The sequence below is a fragment of the Macrosteles quadrilineatus genome, unplaced genomic scaffold (genome assembly GCF_028750875.1).
Source record: "Macrosteles quadrilineatus isolate MER2022 unplaced genomic scaffold, UCM_ALF_1.0 Scaffold_2__2_contigs__length_208266976, whole genome shotgun sequence".
Classification (NCBI taxonomy): Eukaryota; Metazoa; Arthropoda; class Insecta; order Hemiptera; family Cicadellidae; genus Macrosteles; species Macrosteles quadrilineatus.
In genome coordinates this window covers 193,507,646-193,530,623 of record NW_026542595.1, presented here as the reverse complement: position 1 = coordinate 193,530,623, position 22,978 = coordinate 193,507,646, and the positions used below count along the sequence as shown (strand labels likewise).

The window sequence follows — 22,978 nt, the reverse complement described above, 5'->3', positions numbered from 1 at the left end:
CTGACAGCGGGATTCGAACCCGGGACATCCTGAACATCAATCCGTAACGCTGCCAACTATGCCACGAACGCCGCTGAAATCACAACGTTTCGTTACGGTAATCGTGTTGCCTCAAGAGAATACATTAGCCACTAGAGATATGACGTCATTACACCTTTAGCCTTAGTCCCTTCCGTGTGCCCATTCCGCTTAGCGAGCATTATTCGCTGTTCATTGTACGCAAGGCCTATGTATTGGACATTGCGGTGGGGCACACGGAAGATTTCTCATTATAAAATTAAACTGTCATAACCTAACCAAACCAACCAAACTTGCTGATATGAAAAAATTGTTGATAAAAAGTTTAGTGTCGCCGACGGGATTCGAACCCGGATCATTTTGTTTATCAGCTCGCAACGCTAACCACTGCACCACCGAGGCCGATGGCTGGAACCGTATCGCTGCGGTATTGGTGTTCCCTCAAAGTGACGTCAGCAGTTAGTGACGTCAAACGGCACCTGAGAAATCTTCCGTGTGCCGTTTCGTTGGACGTTGGTATTGCAGACCGCAGACCGAAACGGCACACGGAAGATTTTTCAGGTGCCATCTGACGTCACTAACTGCTGACGTCACTTTAAGGGAACACCAATGCCGCAACGATACGGTTGTGAGCCATCGGCCTCGGTGGTGTAGTGGATAGCGTGGCGGGCTGATAATCCGAATGTTCCGGGTTCGAATCTCGCCGGTAGCACTAACTTTTTGTCAACAATTTTTTTCATATCAGCAAGTTTGGTTGGTTTGGTTAGGTTATGACAGTTTAATTTTATAATTAAAAAAATATAAAATAAAAATTTTAGGCATTTAAATTTTTTTTTATAAACAAAACTATTTTTTGTGTTAGTAAACCTTCATTAGATTTTTCCATTATCAGCACGTTTGGTTAGTTTGGTTAGGTTATGACAGTTAAATTTAATAATAGAAAAATTATAAAGTTGTTTCTTCAGACGCAGCAGTTAGTGACGTCAAAACGGCACCTGAGAAATCTTCCGTGTGCCCCACCGGACAGCAGACGAGACGAGCAGACAGCACTGAGGAATTCGAATTACCACAGCACAGCTGATGATTGGAATTGTCAGAACAGATTAACCAAACCAGATGACTCTAAAACTTTTTTTTATGCAAGACAAATTAAATATGTCAAGTTATTGGTTTATTATGATATTTTTTGTCTCGAGTTGAGTGTGAGGGATTATTGAGCTTTTAAAGAAAATCTCTTTCCGACCTGAACATATTCTTTGTTATTAAGTTAGTTGAATTAATTTCTGGATACGGTATAGCCTACATTCGATTCACATTGGTCAGTATTGAAAAATGAACGCAGACTTAGGTTAGGATTGAGTCATTCAGATTCAGGTAAGACAGCAACTTATTACTAGCCTAACTACTAAAAAATATTGTATACGATTAACCACCTAACTATTACGCTCTTATAGTGACACTCTTTCAGTTAATTGATGTGTTATAAGTATCTGCATTAAAACCGTGATTATGCCTTCGTCCAGGTTATAGGCCTATTATTAATATCATCCACAAATTTAGAGTTCCACAGAGAACCTGCGATATAGTCTATTATCGGTTCGATATATAGCTATTATAATTCGGTATGATAAGTTATATCTAACTAGGGATCCCAGACGTCCTCATTTCCCCTGACACGGCCTCTTTTTTTGGGTACTTACTTACTTGAATACTTGAATACTTGATTCCTTCATCCTTGACCAACAAACGTTGGATAGATTGCGTAAAAAAAAAGTAACTTATAAAACACTATTATAAACATATATATATACAATTTAAACTGTACTGACGGATGTGACTCGGATTTTTGGAAAGTCGAGTGGATTGTCAATCAGTTCCTTGATGGAGTACAGAGGCCTACTGACTAGGCTCTGGCGAAGTGCAGACTTAAACTGCTTTGGTTCTAGGGTCCGGATGGTTGTCGGTAGCGTATTAAATAATTTTATCGCTAGAGATGGATATGAGTTAAGCGTGTGGCTAAGTCGACAACGGGGTGCATCCAGGTCATAGGCTCTGCGGGTTCCATAGTTGTGCTGCATGTTTCTGGTTGAGAAGTTGTTTATATTTTCTCTCAGAAGAACTAGGGTGTTTAGCGCATACTGGCTGAAAACTGATAGTATGCCAAGTTCTTTAAAAAGAGGTCCACAGTGATCGGTAGGGCCAGAGGATGTTATTAGTCTTAGCGCCTTCTTCTGCAGCAACAGCACACTCTGGGTCGCATAGCAATGGCCCCATACCACCAGTCCATAATTTATGTGGCTATGGAATAATGCATGGTACATTATGACTAGGTAGGGACGTGTAATCTCATGTTTCAGTTTCCTGATCAGATATAATATTCTGCTTAGCCTGACGCACACTCTCTCCACATGGAGGTTCCAGTTGAGTTTGGAATCGATCCAGAATCCTAGCAGTTTGACCGCCTCGTCTTCGATGCCCTGTTTGAGGGTACACGTGATGGATTGTGTTTTATCGTCATTGATTTTAAGGCGATTCAAAACGAACCATTCTTTGGCCTCATCCAGCAGAAATGCTGCCTCGGTTCTCAGGTCGTTCAGGTTGCCGTGCCTGGTCAGTAGTGTTGTGTCGTCTGCAAAGAGCAGCGTTTGTCTATTTAGGGACAGATCATTAATCATTATGACGAACAGGACAGGGCCCAGAATCGATCCCTGGGGCACGCCGTGGTGTATTTGCCTGACACTGGAGGAGGCTCCCTGCAACGAAACAATTTGTTTCCTGTTTTCTAAGTAGCTGACTATTGATTTGTGGACTACTCCAGTGACGCCATATTTGCCAAGCTTGGCAAGAAGGATGTCATGAGAGACCACGTCGAATGCCTTGCTAAGATCACAGAGACTGAGATGGACGGAGTCATTAGATTCAAAGGCATCAGAGATGTTCTTGACTAAGCTAAGGAGTGCAGAGGTTGTGGATCTTCCGGCCCTAAACCCATGTTGAGAATCGTTAAACAGGTTGTTGTTGGGTATATAAAAAGTGTCCGGGGGGGGGGGGGGGATTTTTGGCAAAACCTTAAAACGTCCGGGATTTAGACTCCGAAAAGCGCTAAGTGTCGATATATCGTGCTGGTGCGACTTTCGATCATGTGAGTTTAAATGAGCATATCGGTTGTAGTTTCGAAACAGCGATGGTTTCCTTTGATTCCTCATACGATCGAGGCCCGATATATCGTTCCTTAGCACTTTTGAGATGAGAAATTTTATTTTTTCAGATTTTTCTTCTCGCGCACTAGACTTTGCCCCTGAAGCAAGCCTAGCACTTTTTGGATGAAATAAGTAAATAGCTGTAAGCACTTTTCAGAAAATTACAAAAAAATATTCTAGCATCGAAAAGGTTAAATTAAAATCTTGTGTAACTGTAATGATAGCTTATATTTAGAAGCTTTGTTTCCTTTTTTAGGTAAAATTTTGTGTTTAAAGCTTAAGACTGTGTTGGCAAAATTAACCCTAGCTGTCTCGGTCTCTGCTCACCACCACCCAGACCAGCGACTATCAGACTATCTAACTACAACTAGCTCCTCGTCTGCTTTCTGTTTACGTTTACACTCCTATACTTACATTAAAATAACTTTCTTAGCCTACTGTTAATAACTACTTCTGTTTTGTCATTCTTGAACATTCCTAGACCCTACTAATGCCAAAAAGAAAATGTGTATTTTCAGTCAAGTCAAAAAAGGGATTAGCTTACCTTGCGAAAAAGTTCACGTGTTTAAAAAAAATCAATAAAACTCCAACCTTTAAGCAGTTGCATCATCCTCCGAAATTGACAGTTTTGTTCTTTTTAAAAACTTAACTAGGCCTAAACTCAATCATTTTGCTTGTGTTGCTGAAGAAACTGCATTTCACACGTTATAGTAAAAACATCACCAGAGTTTAGAGTCCATGGATCGTACCACTAAACTTCAAAATGTGTTGTTTAAAGACTCATAGTCTTGCAAAACATTTTTCTAATCCAGTAATTTGATATTAAGTGGTCCAGTAATCCAGACAAAAGTTTTGGAGTTAAAAGCCTAAGCTGCCAATTTTTTCAATAGCATTGTTAACATAGGATGCCTGAATGAAAATTAAAAGCAAATATTTTAGTGATAGCCTAGTAAAGAATTGGTAGGAAATCAATATTCTAGTTTAAAATGTCTAAAACTTACAATATCATATGCTATGTTTTTAGGAATATTGTCAAAAAATATATTCAGTTAAAAAAATTCCAAAATGCTGAAAGTTCAAGAATTAAGAATATAGTATATAGAATATTCTAGTACCTATCTAAAATAGGCCCCTAGTCCAAAAACTTTTTTAAAAGCCCTTAAAACACAAAAGTAATTCTAAATAAAAAGAAATAGATGTGACCCCACCCCTCCAAGGTATGTTCTGCGAGTCATTATTGTCCTCTCTTTTGATGGATGCTCTCTGGGAACCCTATATCTAACTTATCCCTTCTAAAATCTTTCCCGATGTAAACATCAAATTGAGTTATGGTCTGTTTAATTTTTTATTTAATACTAGCAGAGTAGGCCTACCCGTCCTTCGTCCGGGGTTTATGTATGTTTAAATGGTGCTTTTTGAAATCTGAAATGAAAAAACAGTGTAAAATAAGATGAAATTCCAATAAATGTACCTAACAATCTCGCTTATTTCATAAAATCAATAATCAATGAACCATCAAATATAAGAATAAATAAACATGTCACACGATTGTAGAGAATATTAGCCCATGCCTATTTCTATTTATAAACCAGCTGTGGAAGTGTGAATAATGTGGTTTGACAGTTCAGCTTGTTTACATTTGGGTGGCATAGCAAATTGCAAACATTGTACTGTATGTGTTTTCATGTTAGCCATGGAGACCAATCAATATTTACTTTTAAAATCCTCACTTCAGAACTTATAAAGCCAAAGGGGCAAAGCCTACGGTCAGTATCGAAGTGTGAATAGTCCTATAATGGTCCTTGGTATGGTAGCTATATTTTTGTAAAATTTAAGCCCAGTCAGTTCAGTAGTTTATGCGCCTATTAGTAACACACATATAGACAGACACCACTAGATTTTTATATAATAGTATAGAAATGAAACTAACTTATCAATAAGCTAGTCAATCAAAAACCAAATACAGTATAATTATTTTATGAAAGTTAACAATAGCCTTAAGATCGCAGGTTCTCTGCGGAACTCTACCTACCTATTTTTATGCATGTAATTGATTTTAAAAATGGCTATTTTGCCGTAAATACACAAATAAATAAATATTGGGCAGACATAAACAAAGAATCATTCCATGGCAAATCATCTAGGGCAGCGGTTCCTAAGTTAAACATTTCGGTATGGTGACTCACATAGAGCTAAAATTTCCTTTTGCGACCCACTTAAATAATATCAATAAGTTAACTTATTAATTACGGTAGCCTATCATTATCATGCATTTATTAATATAAATATAATAAGATTATCATGTAAAATGTGTAAGTTAGTGAGAGGTAGGTACTTGTAAAAATACTATAGTAGGTTCCTACATAAAGTAGAACTAAAGAAACAAAAATTTGTTCAACATGATGACCAATAACAGAACAATGGTGAATGATGAAAGAATAGTGCAGTGATAAGAAAGAAAGATAACGGTGTAACTTACAGTGCAAAACAATTGACTAGGAGAACAATTCAATCCATTGGTAGGTAATAGTCATAGAAGAGTTTGACATTTTAAGTTAGTGACTGAACTAGTCTTCATCAAAAATGTATCTAAATCTAAAGCTTTAAGCTTATATCTAAAACTATGTTACTAAAATATATCATACTTATGTTATGAATGTTTTCAGAATGTCAAATATAAATATTGTTTGGAATTGGACACAATTTTGTGAGCAAGACGATGATCTTATTATCTGGGACCCTCGCCATAATGACTTTGGGCGATGTTTTGAAGTCGTCTGCCTCCAATTCCCACTTCTCGCACTGCTCGCCATCACCTCTGCCTATTACTGTGGGAAACAAATGGATTGGGTCGTCCGTACATCCTTCGAGTCCAACGTTCTGAAGATTCGTTATTTAACATGTCTCCTTCTTTCTATGGTAAGTAATGTATCATGTACGCACAGCTAAATATTCATCAAATGATTGAAACATTTCAATGTTGCTTACTAACAAAAGATAGTACCGATAATTGAGTGAGGGGTGCAAAAAAATTAAGTTACGGTATTGATAGTGATTAATTAATGTTAATCCCCAACTATTATTTTATTTTTAACAATCATCATAATATTTGTTTAAGATAACATCATTCATCATAGGCCTAGTGTAAAATCCTATCTAGGTACTGTACACTGTACAGTATTAATTTTTATAAGAAATTACCGTTTGGTTTTTTTACTAATAGGATTTTCAGTGTAGTTCTTAACTTTAAAGGTCTACAAATTGAATTCTGTGAAAAAATTACCAAAGCCTACTAAATGCAACTAATACTTGTATGTGTTCAAATTGTGATTTCTATTGATTTAAATCAGCTCTCTAAAGTTCAACGTAGTACTTTTTCAAGAAATCTTTAGCTGCCACTTTAAAGAATTTTAGTACCTAGTTCATTGATCATTAGTCATTTAATGGACCCATTTTTACGATCTTTTATAAGGTCAGTATGATGCTAAATTATATTTTTTTAATAATCCGCTATGGATTAATTTTTTAACAGTTTTTAGGGAAAATTTGTAGTGATTTTCAATCCTACGTTTCAATAAAAAAAATGATACATATTAGGCAATTAATTATCTGTGAAAAATAAATGTTACCTATACATAATGCACTTAATCATCTAAAATTTAATCGTTTTTGAACAGTTGAATAACCAAGTAGGCTACAGTATACAATCCACATACAAAGAAAATGTTAAATCCAATTTTCTGTGACAGGTGCCCGTGGTTAGTACATGGTACCAAGTATCATCAGGTAGTAAGCCGTTGGTCCCAGTGCAGTATTTCTTCTCATCCGTACAATGTCTGACGTGGCTGACACATTTCATCTACGTGTTGGCTCTTAGACATCGTCTGGGCCCGGGTCTGCGTGGTCCTACGATCGTCTGCCTCCTCTGGTTCGTCAACTTTGTCTGCAGCTGTGTCATGTATCGCTCCACGTACAGAGTCAGTGGGATGATTGCGGATGGACAGATGGAAGTGACGTTTGACACTGTCTCACTGATACTGCAATGTGTCTATGGACTCACTCTGCTTCCAGGAGGCCACTACGACCAGAGAAGCTCTACCTATCACACCTTGAATGTCCAGGTACTAAAACAGTAGCGTAATTGTTTACAACACGTAAGTGAAAGGCTCAAATAGTAGTTTACGCAACGATTGCGTAAAGCTAGTGTTAACGACAGAAGTAGAAAGGCTTGTGCCTTAAAAACTTCTACGAGTGCCGTTAACACTATTTATGCGAGTTGCGTTCACTACTTTACATAAAAAAGTGTTTTAATTACTAAAAATCACTACTCATAGCTTCTAATAGAGGTTATGTTATGTTTATAACCTGTTATTGCCACTGCAGTGATGCAACGAAATATTGTACCAAACGCTAACTGCACCACTCAACAAATAAATTGACCTGAACAGCTGATTAGTTGAAGTTTGAATCATTACAATTTTACTTCTTCTTTTTCAATACTTGTACCTCATTGGTCCGTTACCCATGTCGATATGAGTAAAACTATGCTGTTATGAGAAACTTTTCAATTCTAAGAACTGAACTGAAACGACTACTTTAAAAAACGGTCGTAGGTAAATTTAGTTTTAGACCCCAATTTTTATATCTATATCTATAAAAGAGGAACTATGTATGTATATATATGTGTATATACCTTATGGACTCCGAAACCGCTCGACAGATTGTAATGAAACTTTCAGGCATTATTAAGCATCTTTCAAGGATGGTTCGAGTGAAGTTTGGTGCATATCCGTCAAAAGGGCTCTGCCCCAGAGGGTTTTAAGTGGGCCAATGTCAGACTTTTTGATCTAGAATGTTTACAAATAAATATAATTTAAAAGCAGATGTTTACTTTCACCAACTGTTCTGTACGTTTGAATAACTACTACATTCTGTATTAGCATTAGTCATGATTTGAAATAGTGCCACAGTGTTTCTACAGATTGCAGCACAGAAAACTATTTTACTTTTGAATAAGTCCAAATGTATTAAACCCCAATCGAAGCACACCTGTGCACTTAACAACGTTTAAATTCTCCAATGTTAAATATTAAAACAAAAAAATCTTTAAAAAAGTACTGTATTATAAACAATAAAAGGGATGACTTTTTTTAAATGTATGACAACAGCTTATTTGCAACCAAAAGGGAGTGAGCATAGCGAACGAACATCAACCTGGAGGCGAGTAAGCGTAGCGAACGAGCTAACCTGAAAACAAGTGAGCGCAGCGAACGATTCCCAACCTGAAGGTGAGTGAGCGTAGCGAACGAACTTCAACCAGGACGTGATTGAGCCATGCGAATACTTATGAAGTTAAGCGGGGCAAAGCCCGCGGGTACAGCTAGTATCACAATAAAAGACAATCTAATCCTTAAAGATGTCCTATACTAAAGGAGAATATTATAAAGTTTAATATTTTAAAGGAAAGGCAAGTGGTTAGCTAGTAATTTTTAAAAGGGAATAGAGTTCAGGCAGCTGACATGAGAAAATTTTACATGAGTCCAGGGGCTAATAGATGCGCAGTAAAATTTCACAAACCAATACACTGACATTTTGTTGTAATAATAGGACCACTTTAGAGAGCAGGCTGAAGAGAAATAAATTTTTATTTAATTCTTTTATCGTCAACTTACCATCGGAAGAAGTCTTTTATATTTTCCTTCTTCTTTTCCCATCCATTCTAGGACCCTAGGCTCTAGCACAAACCCATTTCACACATTCAGCTACAGGGTTGCGGCATTATTTATTAGATAAAACCCATCAGCCTAGTGAAAGGCAGGTTTTGAACCTGGAACCTTGGGGACCACCTATCAAGAGACCAGCTGGCTCCTTAATGACCTCTTATATTGGGACGAAATGGCATGTTTATTTTAATAGCTATTGAACTCTAACTTTCACAAATAAGCTACCTGAATTCTATCCCTTACTTACAAAATCCTTACAATCCATTCCAAACACTTGATCAGTCAAACCTCTTTGATTGTCTGCAGACTGCAGCTAGTCCAGCTATGATTAGCAGCACGTACAGCGGGTTCCGAGAAGATTTGGACCCCGGCTACCTGGGAGTGGCTGGGGGTGAGGAGTGGGGAGTGTTGCCACGCCTGTGCTTCTCCTGGGTGGGGCCGCTGATGTCCAAGGGCGTGGCGGGGGGACTCCGGTCAGCTGATGACCTTCACGATCTGCCAGTGTCTCTCACGTCAACCCATGCGTCACAGCTGTTAGAGAGAGCGTTGGCGCAGTCTCGTCTCCTGGTCGCTTTACATAGGTATGTCCTACTGATTGTACCTCAGGTTTTGGCTGGTTAGGTTAGATTATTTTATTCCAGCTACACAAAATTTAAATTTTAGAAGTAATACTTGCACTGTTAAACTATTGTGGCCCCGTGGTTTCACCGTCCCTCATTACTTCCACTGTTTAGTTTTAATGGTCTCTTTATTTAAATAACCAACAAAAGAAGATTCTTTTTGTACTTATTCAAGGCATGCTTCAGAACCTACTTTTGATTTCCAAATCAATCCTAACCTATTAAAAGTAGAAATTCTTTTTTAGGCATTTAGATTTTCCTCTATACTCCTACCCAGTGCTTGATTTGTAAAAAATGAGGTGCCGGAACTGTAACCAATTTAATGTGATTTGTACCTATTTATGCCAATATTTTTATCTTCCCAAAAGATAGGTACCGGAATTACTGTACGTTCCGCCGCGTTCCCTCGCGAATCGAGCACTGCTCCTACCACTACTGGAAGTAAAAGGTTATGCCATCTTTCTCTACCACCTCAATACAGTAGAATTTCAATTGTCCGACCTTAATTAGCTGTGACAAGATCTGATAAGTGGAAAGGTTAGTTAACAAAGGAAAGGGGCCTTCATGATAGTGTTGGTAGTAGTATTGTCAAAGGGTCTTACTCGTAAGGGCTCGTCCAGTAATAAGTCTGCCAGTCAGCTTAGGCTGCCTAACTTAGGTTGGCAAGATCTATAGTGATATAGGTAACACAGTTCTGCCTTGACTACTATGTTATTGCTAAATGGCATTATTTGCCTCCAGACAGCAATATTACCTAGCCTATGTTTTAAATTTGTATGTATTTTTTGTGTATTCAGTGTAATTCATGTTTACTAACGTGTAATTCTTATTATTACTAACCTGTAATTCTATGACCAATATTTGCAGGTGTTTCTGGAAGGAGTTCTATGGCATTGGGTTGCTCAAATTCATTTCTGATGTAAGTGGCTTCTTCGGACCTCTTCTGCTCAACAAACTAGTCACATTCATCGAAACCAAAAGTGAAAATGTACAAGATGGATATATCTACGCTGCATGTCTATGTGCAATCACTTTAATTGGTTGGTTAATATTTTACTACTGTTATTTAAATAACAACATTTTTAGTATTTACCAGTTTATTGTAAAGCACACTCACTGTTCAATTGTGTGTCTAAATAGTACTGTAAATTTTAAATCCTGAAACTAAAACAAAACATCATAATCGATTGAATCTCAAATGTTTAAAATCTAATTGCAAAACCCTATTGACTTGCCTGGTTAATGTTATAAGACAAATCCTGTTGGTTACTCCGATTCTACCAGATATTAAATACCAGAATTAAATGATATTTTTTATAATATCGTATAACTTATGCTATGAACACATCAATCACATTGCTGAGAGATTTATTTATCATTCTATCTTTGTGATTATATTATTATTATTACTAGACTAGTGCGCTGATTAATTATTTTAAAGCCCCAAACTGAATGATTATACCCCATCACTGCTACATAAACATGTTTTATATTATGAATCTTAAATTGTTTTATTGCTGTCAACATAAAATCTTCACTGCTGTAACTGATTCTTCCCATGTTTTCTTTCCTTAATTTTGGTCAATCAAACTGAGCAGCAATATTTTTTTAAACTGAACAGTTTTTCAGTCATTTCTTAATAGACTAAGTAAACAGCTGTTTAACTTTACAGGGAAGAGAGAGTGTATTTCATAAATTGTAGAATGACTGATCGAAATGTATACTGTACAATACGGACGATGACATTTCCGTGTGATATATTATTTTTAACTTTTAAAGAAGGCAAAAGTCTGTAGGCCAGTAAAAAACATTAGAGGGCTCAATTAAGTACTCCTCACTTATCTTTGGATAAAAAAAGAAAAATAGAATCCGGCCAGAATTGATTTATTGGATTAAACCCTGGGGATAGAAAGCCTTAAGTTCTGCACACATAATGTGTGGTTTTAATATTAAAATTTTACTACGGTACTGATGTTATTCATTTATTTAGTTCAGGTAGGTCCCATTGTGTTTCAAATGGACAAAGTCTATTGTACTTACTATAAAAACTATATGACTATCTGACATTAGCAACTTTTTCCCAGGTGCATTTTGCAACAGCCACTTCAGTTACCTTATGGCTAAGGTGGGACTCAAGATAAGAGCATCTCTCGTTTGTATTGTCTACAAGAAGACTCTCACCCTAAGTACAATCACTTTGTCTAATTTCAGGTAACATTCAATTATTCTTAGTATTCTTCATAAAATTAATTCTCTTATTCTTTGTATTGCATTATTTCATCCAATCCAACAACAGCTATCAGTAGCATACAGCACCTCTGTAAGGGTTGGGATTTGTTGAACTAGTTTTGCACTGAGTACAACTCTTGGAAATCCAAGTGGAGACTGATGCCCACAAACTAAAAGTTAACTGACCTAGTACAAATATCTGTAAAAATTGACAGGAACTTGTAGGCCTACTCAACCTTCATCAACTCCCAAGCAAAAAGTAGAATGTGTGGATGAAGTAAAGTTTGCCTTTCCCCAAATATTCGTTCGCTTTGATTTGTGCAAAAATACTGAATATGAACTGGAAAACACAAGCACGAATGTTTGCTGCTTGCCAAATAGACAAAAACCTATACACACTACTCGCGATTCGGCGAGTCACTGCTCGGTACTTAGCGAATAGGGCATGTCTGCATTAACTTGTTACATGCTTGGTCGATTAGCTGGAATGCTAAGAGCACTTTTTATGTAGTACTATTGGGGCTGATATTCGTTTTACTGTACTTTTTAAAAATAAACTCTAGATAAAATGTTTTTTAACAATTATTTTTTAATCACCAGCATTCAAATTGTTAATGTTTGCAGCACTGGTGAGATCAACAACTTCATGAGCACGGACACTGATAGAATAGTAAACTCATGTGGAAGCTTTCATGCTTGCTGGAGCATTCCGTTTCAGGTAGTAACCTTGTGTGTCTTAAGTTCTTCATTCTTAAGAACATAAACTAGTGAGTTTTCAGGATAAATATTAGTCTATACTTCTCATTAGCCTTCTATCACACCTTACGAGTATTTAACTCATGAAGTTAAGTATTGCCATTAAACACTTGTGTTCAAGTGGTGTTGAGCTTTGGTGTTTTTAAACCAGTAGTTGGTAGTACTGTATATGAGAATGGAATAGTCTTCAGTGTTAATCTGAACCAATCAATTCACATTGATAAGTCCGGAGACATCAGAATAGGATGATCAGAATAGCTGATGATGTTCTACTCTAGCTAGAAAAAGATTGAGATCATCCCACTTGTATTCAGTATGTATGGTGAGTCATAACCTCTTTTTGCTCTCTCTCTCCTTTTTAACCATTGAAGTTTTTGCCAGTTTTTTACGTTTCATCCCGCATTAGAAAACAAATTGAATTTATTTCCTAATTAGATTCTAAATTCAGACAGTGCTTGAATGATAAAAACTAATGCGCTGAAAGCTGTCCCACAGAACTTATCAGGAAGTGTTTGACCATTTTCATTTAGTACATCAAGGTAAAACGTTCAAATTCATCAGTGGCAAAAATAGTTTAAATCACTATCAATTTCTGTTCTTTTTTATATTTCTAAATATTCTCTAGTAGACATAAAATTTAGTTATTTTTTGTACCTATTCACAACAATGTTCCTACCAAACTAACTTAAGACATAATTTTCACCATTCTAATGTCACTTTTGTTTCTCAGATAGCAGTGACATTGTACCTGTTATACCAACAAGTAGGAAACGCCTTCTTGGCTGGAGTTGTGTTTGCTATTGTTTTGATACCTATCAATAAATGCATCGCCTCGCAAATTGGTAAGCATGAAACAGCGATTTTAGGCAAATTCGTAATCAAAATGTTAACAAATTCGTTGTCTTGTTTTACGATGATAGTTTTGTGGCACTCAGGAAGAGTGTTTGATATATATATTTTATGAACAATGAATGAATAGTGTAATTTTGTTATTCAACTAAATAAGTAGTTTAGTTAAGTACTCTTACTAAAATTAAATAATGTACAGATCTCAACAACTTACATATTATTCTACGACGAAGTAAAAAGTAGTGCTCCAAGGCAAACAGATTTTTTAAATATGAGATAAATCTTTATAGATTTTAAATTTGTTTTAGTTTACTATGTTCTTTTCTTGACGTGGCAGGGCAGATAAAAACAAATTACTTGCACGTTGGGGTCTACAAACGCTTTTTTGGCAATGTCTTTGAACCCCTTCAATTTTTATCCATCGCAGGAATCTTAACTAGAAGTTTCTCTTTAAAAGGCAAAATTTGTCAAAGACGCCAACAGTTATGCTGACAAAATGCCCTTAAAATACCTTTATTTATATAGTCACTGTTATTAGTTTTATTTATATCAAAGCATGTTCGTAAAGCATAAAGGTAACTTGTTTTTTGATTTTCTTGGATTTAAAATGTTTTCCACTATATATATTTTGCATTCATGTTGTTCACTCAGATGAGTACAGTTTATTGATACAACCTGATGTGTGCCTCCTGTAGTAGCAAAGTTTCCTCATACTATTGCCATGTCATTGTGTGTCTAATCCCAAGAGTAAAGTAAAACTAAAGTACCCATATAGTAAACATTGGCATAAATATTTTGTCCCCGTTTGGCACTTTACCAGGACAGCAGAAAACATACCACGATTCTTAATGAACAGTTTTCGAATTGTTAAGTATTTATTAAACAAATCTGAAACAGTAATACCCCTACAGTAATTTCATTATATATTATTTTTGCTTGTAGGTAAACTCAGTACAAAAATGATGGAACAGAAAGACAACAGAGTGAAGATAATGTTGGGTATCTTGCGAGGAATCAAGACAATAAAACTGCATGTTTGGGAGGATCACTTCTTTGACAAGATATCAGGTAAGACAAAAACTAGTTGATAAATTATTTTTCCTACCACTGCACGGACCGCCACACCTGTAAACAGCTCATCAATAAATCAGCTGATTTCCTTGATTGTTGTTTCTACGCCAAAGTCACCAACCACAGCCGCAGAGCTGGTATGTTAACAACTGGTACCTAAGCAATAAAATAACCTAATAAAAGCAAACGTAACCTAAATGACATTTTATATACAACTAAAAAGCTAATCTGTGTGTTATGATAAGTTAATTACAGTGGAAGGAAAAATCTTGTGTGTATTACGAGCACAAACAGTCATTGCCGCTCTCAAAATGAATGCCATCTACAGTTCTTGAGCGGTAATGACATACTTTGCGTTCTTAATACACAGCTATTTACAACTGGAAACTGCTTTCTGGCGAGACAAAAAGAGTCATTTAGTCATAATGATGTTATTTGGTCCAGGATCACTTCTTGAAAATTAAAATGGTATATGATTACCTGTTTCCGTCTGTGATCCTAATTTGTAGTAATGAGCTACCGGTTTCGAGGTTATAACCTCATCATCAGGCTCTTGTCACTCTTGCGAGGTCGTCGAGTTTTACAAACACACAAAACACTGACATTTAAATAAATAAAATACGACATTGACGGACGAATACGATTTAACATAAAAATCTGGAACTAGTTCCACATACGACGCGGCACGGGCAAACGTTTTGTCGTAGAGTCATGACAAAACGTTTGCCCGTGCCGCAACTATAAGAGAATAGCTTGAGTAGATTTTAGTGTAATGTTTGTGCCAGATATTCGTTCCCGAGAGCTTCGCTACCTGAAGGGCCGTAAGTATCTGGATGCTTTGTGTGTCTACTTCTGGGCGACTACTCCTGTTGTGATCTCCATACTCACATTCGCCAGTTACACCCTCATGGGAAACCGTCTGACAGCGGCTACGGTGAGTTACTTAAGTGCTTGTCTTTGAACATGTATCATTAGAATCTTGTATCAGCTGTTATATTCCTAGGAGAACTTGATTATTTTACAGCTCTTCTGTTTGTCAAACAAAATATTCATCAAGAGATGCGATTGTCAACATTCTCAATCGTAAACTTTCTTCGTTGTAAACCCTATTAATTGTCTGATAATAAACCCTTTGTTGAGTAACCTAGTTAAGTTAAGTAACACTTGTTAACTATCCTTTCCTGATTGTCAAGTATTCATTGTTAAAAGTCCTAAAAGTAAACTATCCTTATTGTGAAATATCCTGATAAACCACCATAATCGCCAAGTATTTTAATGGTCAACAAATTTTCAACTATTCAAATTATTAGTTTTATGTTCACTTTTGGTGCCTGTTAGTTTATGTTATTTTAGAGATAATTGCGGACATTTTCTATCACCATTATTTTAAAACAGATTTTCTCAATATTTCAGGATATAAAAAATGATCCTCTTCTCAGATGAGTACTTGGATTGTCAACTATCCAAATTTAGAGTATCATTATGATCATTTATCGTGAATGGAGAATGTTCTGTTTAAAAACTCCACTGTCACACAACTTAGCTATTAAGCAATTACCAGCCAATCGAATTGTCACATATCCTGATTACCACCCCTCCTTATATGCAGATGGTACCGGTGGATTACTGTTCTAATTTTCCAGATCGACAATTTAAATGACAGTATGATCTAATTGCAGGTGTTCACCAGTATTGCTCTTCTCAACATGTTGATTTCTCCACTCAATGCGTTCCCCTGGGTTCTCAATGGTCTTACTGAAGCTTGGGTTTCACTTAAGAGGATACAAAGGTTGCTTGAGGTAATCACATTCAAGTATTGATCAATTCTTAGGATTGATTGTGCATGGACTCATAAATACAAATTTTGTTCAATCACAAATAAAGCTTGATTCACTTCTAAGTTTTGGGGGACTAAAATATGGGAGTATTTGACATAAGGTTTAGATGATGATTAGATTTTATGTACTTTATTATTTTCAGAAATATTTTGACAATTGCCATGACTGACAACATTCTTTAATTAATTGTTTAGTATGTTGACACAGCCACTGCAATTTTGTACATGGGTTGACTTGGGATAAAGATTGGTTTGATTTGACTTTGAATATTTGAATTTGCTTGTACTTCTTGGTATACAAAACCCTGAATTACACAATTTTGCATGCAAGAAAAAATCAACAAACCGTTTTTTGCTTTGTATTATTCTTAATTGTATGTTAGAGGGCAAATGTGGTGGAAGTGAGTACAAGACAATATGCCTGCCTGTTCATCATATTTCTGATCTGAGGGGTTGCAAAATCGATTCTGTGAATAATTATGATTGTACGCTGTTTTTACTTTTGTTCAAACACATCTACCATGTTTAGCAATGACTAACTGTATGTCAGAAGTCAGAAGCAATAAAATTAGGCTCATAGATCATTACCATCATTACCACAGCTTTTTTAGTGAATCAAAAGTTTTTTAGGATTGTTTTGTAGTTTGTTGTTCACAATGTGTGGTTGTGAAATCATTAATTGTTACTCGTCAGATAGATGACCTGGACATGGGCGAGTACTACAGTCCGCTACCGAGCTTGGAACCAACAGACGGAGCCATTGTGGTCAAAGATGGCAACTTTTGTTGGGGGCCCGGCAAGTTTGAACTTCATAATATAAACTTTATCGCTCCCAAGGTCAGTCCCATAGCTTTGGACCAGATTTTAGTTACACGTGTTTTAGCTTTTGATAGTACATGGATTCAGTTTTTTAAAATACTATCATTGACTTTATACACAGAAATAGACTTCCCATGTGATATGAAAGTTTGAAACCAAGAAAATAGATGAAGTTCAGGACCATCTCACCAGAGTTTACTAGTGTATTGGGTTGAATATTAATTAAAACCAATTCAGTATCATAGCAAACAGCTGATTGATTTATCACTTAACACAGAACATTGTCATTAGTTGGTGACCATCTCAACAGATTGCACCACGTTTTTTTGGCTTCAAATTTTTACATTACATGGGAAGTCTATTTCTGTGTATAAAGTCAATGATACTATGTAGTTGTTAGGGGATTAAAAAATATGCACAGGCTATTTATTTTTAGTTAGCAAAAACCTATGACAAAAAGAGCGTACAAACAAAAAGCACTGAGAATCATATTAGATATTAAATAAAGGGACACCGTCAAGGAGGAATAAAAAAAACCTTGGAAAATGTCTATAACCAGCATGTATATTTATGAAGTAATCATTTATTGCAGGCAAATTTTGAAGATTTAGGCTACATGTTAGGAGAATGCACCTGCCCATAGCTTATATGGAAAAAACACTACTGTTATTACATTGTACACTTTAGAAGAATATTTGTCAAATTAATGTTTATTTTTTATTGAGACTTGATTGAAACGTAAAACTTGATTTAAGACGTAAATCATTTACAAGATTTTTTGAGATTTGTAGACAGTTTAAACTAGTTTTCCTGAAGCGTGGGTGTAAAACATGTCTAAACTAATTAAGGTTATTTAAAGAAAATAAGGTTACAAATTAAGGTTTCATTTGAAATTAAAATCATATATGTTTAATTTTAGTGACACAAATAATTCTTTCAGGGCCAGTTTATTGGAGTGTTTGGAACGGTCGGTTGCGGCAAATCGTCTCTTTTAGCGGCTCTTTTAGCCGAGATGGACAAAACCTCTGGGTTGGTTGGGATACCAAATCTCAAACACGGTGAGTTGATAACCTCAAAGTCAATAAATACCACAAAGAATCTTATTCACTAACAGGAAATATTATTCAGGATTGACCTCTCTCTACTTGTATTAACTGAGTCTGAAATTTCCATGCAGGTTTTGGATTTGTCTCCCAAACCCCTTGGCTGCAACGAGCCTCCATCAGAGATAACATTCTGTTTGGTAAACCGTACGACCAGACTAAATACAGGTAAGTCCATAATGAGTTAGGTGTTGGGATATAAATTCAATTGTTACGTTTATTTTTTTATTATTGAGTAAAAAAATATATATTTAGTTTTATATTTTAATTGCACTCATTATTTTAGACTAAATGAGGAGTTTGGATGGAAAGAATGTCGAGATTAAATTAAGTAAGGTAATTTGTAGAAGTGGTATGCTTGGGTACACTGTGTATATAATGATACACATAAAAAAAACATGTGTTCTTCTTCTGTTAATTTTTTTTAAATTGAAAATGCTAAAAAATGACTAATTTTACCTAATTTATAAAATTAAAATGGCCTCCATTTTGAAATTTTTAATTGGATTAAGATACTTTTTTGTTTTAATGTGGGTCTGTTTTACCTAAACATACATACCAAGTTTCATAATTGGTTGAAAAAATTCAAAGATAAAAATGTTTATGTGAAAAAAAAACAAAAAAGGTAGATATCTGGTAAACGAAGCAATTTTGGAAAAAAAAGTTTATCCTGATTTTCTCTTTATTTTGACTTGACCCATAGAACCATTTCCTGGAGTTTGGCTGTTTACTTACGGAACACCCTGTATTACCAATCCACTAAGATAATTTGGTAAAATTGTAAAAAAAAGTATCGAGAATAGATTTTTAAGCCTCGGTATCGATATTGAGAATTGATGAATTTTTGGTACCGTATCGACACATCACAATTCAAAATTCTATCCCAGAGCCTTTTCTTGAACAAAACTGAATTATAGGTAATAGTTACCACAGTAGCAACATATCAGTGTTGTGTCCAGGGCAGTACTAGAGGCTTGTGCCCTGACTCAGGACCTGATGGTGCTGCCTTCGGGTGACTTGACCACTGTGGCAGAGGGTGGAAGCACACTGAGCGGAGGACAGAGGACTAGAGTGGCGCTGGCTAGAGCTGTCTACCAGGTGAGCAACTACACGGTCTCATGTTAAGTAAACATAGAAGTGACGTAGAATGTTTCACGTTGTTGGAAAAGTATAGAAAGAACTTAGAATGTCTCAAGTTTTTGGGAAAGTATAAGAAGGATGAGAATGTCTCTTGTTGTTGGAAAAGTTTAAATATTGTCCTTTTGGAAAAAAAATTGCTTTATAATACTAGTTTATCTGCTCCTTTTTAATCGCTAGATTATTTGATTTTGCTGCAGGGATTTAATAAAATAATCTAATATGAGGATCTGTTTTAGGCAGTGGTTTTTAGTCATGAAAAGGCTTATGCATTCATTACTGAGTGATGGGTTAGAACTAGCTCAAAGTGGAATTAAAACATGAATGATTCATTTTTGAAAATATCAGGACTATTTTGTCATCACAGCTATACTGACACAATACACCCTACAGCTAGCAGTTCTCAATATTATTGTGGACTGTGGATGTTTCATTGTCAGCCTGATGAGAGCATATCAATGTCATATACTGATCATTTCTAAGCCACTGTTTGAATACATCCAAAGAAAACCAGAGCTAAACCTACAGAGCCACCCAAGCTTGGCAGAGATGGAATCTTTAATGGGTTTACTTGTTTTACAGGAGCGCAATGTATATTTGTTGGACGACGTGTTCTCCGCAGTTGATGCACGAGTCGCCAAACACCTGCTGAGGCATTGTATCAACGGCTTGCTGAGGGACAAGACTAGAGTCGTCTGCACTCATCAGACCCAGTATCTGCTACAGGCAGACACTGTAGTCAGCATAGAGCAGGGCACTGTGCTGCAAGGTATGTTGATGGGTTAGTCCTTAAACACTTGTAGCAACTTTGTCCTGAAACTTGTGACTATTGAAGTAGACATCCCCATCCTAAGTAAACATTCCATTCTGAATCTGTGTGATCACATTTCAAAGTAGATATCCCATTCTGAGTCTTTGTGATCACGTTCCAAAAGTTAGCCTCCCACTGGAAGTTGTAACCTAGGTACAAAGAAATAGGTTTTAAGGATTTTCTTTTGGTATTTTTTAGGGATAGACGAGATTGGATTTTTAGTTCGAGACGAGACGAGACGAGATTTTTTATTTCTCATAAAATTTCGAGACGAGATCGAGACGGGATTTCCCTTCTCATACACAACGGGAAATGCACGTTCAAAATTTTTACCTGATTTTGTAACATTGTTAGATGACTGTTTAAATACAAAAATAATGATAATAGGCAAGAATATTTACAATCTTTTATTAAAAAACATCAGCATAACATTTTTTTATTAATCACGCCTTACTTATTAAAAATGCCTACGATTAGGAAACATAGTGATATCAGTTAGGATAGAGTTCAACTTATCCTAAAATAAAATAAATCATAAAATAAAAGCAATATTAATTTTTATAAAATAGTTACTTGTTTTGACTTTTTATAGTAATAAAACATTCCTCACACTGCTTACACTTAACAAAACTTCTCAAATGTTATTAAAGTAATATTGTTAAAATAATTAAAGTAATATTTACATTAATTAAGAATTAATTAAATAAGAACGCCTTCGCAAAGGAAACGCAACTACAACACGCTCCTGTATTGCGGGTATTGCATTGACTTTCTGCAGGCGTTGGCGTTTTTAATTTTTTTATTTTTTATTCTCGTCTCGATAAAAATCTCGGCCAAAAAGAAATCTCGTCCCGTGTAACGAGATTTAAAATTTCCCGAAAATTTCCCGAAATTTCGAGACTTGACCATCCCTAGTATTTTTTCTTTTAGACTTAACAGAATGAGAATGGGAAAGGGATCATCCTGGAACAAACTCAACAACTTTACATACATTTTTGTCATTGGTAGAATTTTAACCAACATACTTTAAGCTTTGACTGTTGATAGAAGTCGAGATATTCTACCCATGTTAAAGCTGTTGCTAGTTTCAGAATGAAAATTAACCTAGTTGAATTGAACCATCAAAAGAGTCTGCTGATTTCAATTACTGATTTTTTGTGTGGAATACTCAGAAGGTTTATTAACTGTTATTGTCATGATCTTTAAAGCCACAAGGGCAGTCGGCAGGTTACATTCCTCTAGTGTAGATAAGCCAGGTAACCTGAATGCCAACTGGCCTTTAAACACAGCTTTATGTCCCATCAAATATCTTACTGGCCAACATTTCTGATGAGTTGCAGCAGTCCATCTCCAGGTCAACTGAAATTCAACTCAGTTGAATTATTCAACTAGTATTTTTACCAGTTCAACATCCAGGCCATATCCCAAAGATCAAAGATGTACCCTAAAACCTTGATTAAAACATTTATCCCAAATTATTTGTTTATTGAATTGTATTCTAAACGATCCCCTGCAATAGGACAGTAGCTTGAATTTTTAGATATGTTAAACTATTGTCATATTTATTATGTTGCAGGACCACCAGCTGAGGTACTACCAGACTATGAGGAGATGGTGACAAGTCATCAGCTGGAGGGGGAGGGAGAGACTCAGAGAGAGGAGCGTCCCCCCTCCCCCATCCTCTCTACAGAGGGAGAGGTAGACAGTCTACAAGGAGAGGAAGGCAGGGAGACTGGTACCGTAGCATGGAGAGTGTACAACACCTACCTGGCAGCCGTAGGATACTGTCTGACTGCAGCCATACTGATTAGTCTCACACTCATGCAGGTGGGTTATATGCTATTTGCCTATGTCCAATTCTCTCTTATCCAGGTGGGTTGAGGGGAAAGAAAATATGAAAGCAGTTGTTGAAAGCAATTTTCCTCTCGGTTTGATCAGACCCAGAAAGTCTGTGTCACGTGAAAAACATTTTAGAAAATCCTTACATTCAGACAAGTTTTACCACAACTTTAAAACTACGGTTTACTGTTTTGCAACATGTAACAAAAATCTTACGTACACCCCATATTGTCTCCAGTGCCCATGCGGAATTGGCGAACTCCAAACAAGAGAAAACAGACTTGTATGCTGCTGGTCATAAGTTACATTTGAACTTCTTTATTTGAACATGAGAGAATGGGTTTGATAGCACTAACTATTTCAATAAAACAAAAAGCGTCACAAAATCGTATCTCTGCTCCACTCAACGTCCAAACCAAAGACAATCATATTACTCATTTTAGGGACATTAACTGCTATTGTTATTAGTTTAACACTATCTTTCATTATTTTTGTACTTAATTAATACAATACATGTATTTATTTATAAAAGATTTCGTTCCGAAAGTAAACATTTTGCTTAGTCAGAAGTAAAAATTATTTTTAGGTTTCAAGAAACGGCACTGACTGGTGGATGGCCTACTGGGTTACAAGTGAAAACACAACAGCCTTTGCCCTACCTTTTAACTTGGACCTGACAAAAAGTGGTAATTATTCTGAGCTCTGACAGTTTTCTGTATCTTTAAATTAATTGATTATTTTCACACTTTACAATTAACCACATGCACACATACATATCCTCTTCTGTTCTAGTTATTCCTTGGTCTGAGGCTTAATTAGGAATTCTCCATCTTCTCCTATCCCCTTCTCCTACTCTTTTCTCCGTATCTCTTTTCGACTTATCTATCCACCTTCTTCTTGGTCTTTCTCCTTTTTCTCTCATCTTTATCACCATCAACTAACTTTCCTTTTTCTAGGAATTAGAAA

The 22,978-nt window shown here is 36.0% G+C and overlaps 1 protein-coding gene across 2 annotated transcripts in view; it reads left to right on the top strand.

Moving 5' to 3' along the window:
• Positions 1–1,195: 1,195 nt before the first annotated feature.
• Positions 1,196–22,978, top strand: part of LOC128987565 (ATP-binding cassette sub-family C member 10) — a 33,215-nt gene continuing 11,432 nt past the window's right edge. The window contains exons 1-18 of one of the 2 annotated variants that reach the window (XM_054408475.1): positions 1,196–1,392; positions 5,885–6,137; positions 6,968–7,339; positions 9,248–9,522; positions 10,429–10,601; positions 11,646–11,772; positions 12,415–12,508; positions 13,277–13,388; positions 14,338–14,463; positions 15,252–15,400; positions 16,146–16,265; positions 16,997–17,140; positions 18,063–18,180; positions 18,300–18,393; positions 19,185–19,323; positions 19,945–20,131; positions 21,750–22,000; positions 22,599–22,698. In XM_054408475.1, coding sequence (XP_054264450.1) covers positions 5,886–6,137; positions 6,968–7,339; positions 9,248–9,522; positions 10,429–10,601; positions 11,646–11,772; positions 12,415–12,508; positions 13,277–13,388; positions 14,338–14,463; positions 15,252–15,400; positions 16,146–16,265; positions 16,997–17,140; positions 18,063–18,180; positions 18,300–18,393; positions 19,185–19,323; positions 19,945–20,131; positions 21,750–22,000; positions 22,599–22,698 — 2,833 coding nt within the window. In that variant the 5' untranslated portion in view covers positions 1,196–1,392; position 5,885. Of the gene's footprint in view, positions 1,393–5,870; positions 6,138–6,967; positions 7,340–9,247; positions 9,523–10,428; positions 10,602–11,645; positions 11,773–12,414; positions 12,509–13,276; positions 13,389–14,337; positions 14,464–15,251; positions 15,401–16,145; positions 16,266–16,996; positions 17,141–18,062; positions 18,181–18,299; positions 18,394–19,184; positions 19,324–19,944; positions 20,132–21,749; positions 22,001–22,598; positions 22,699–22,978 lie in introns of those variants that run through there. The other variant, XM_054408474.1, reaches the window with a different exon arrangement.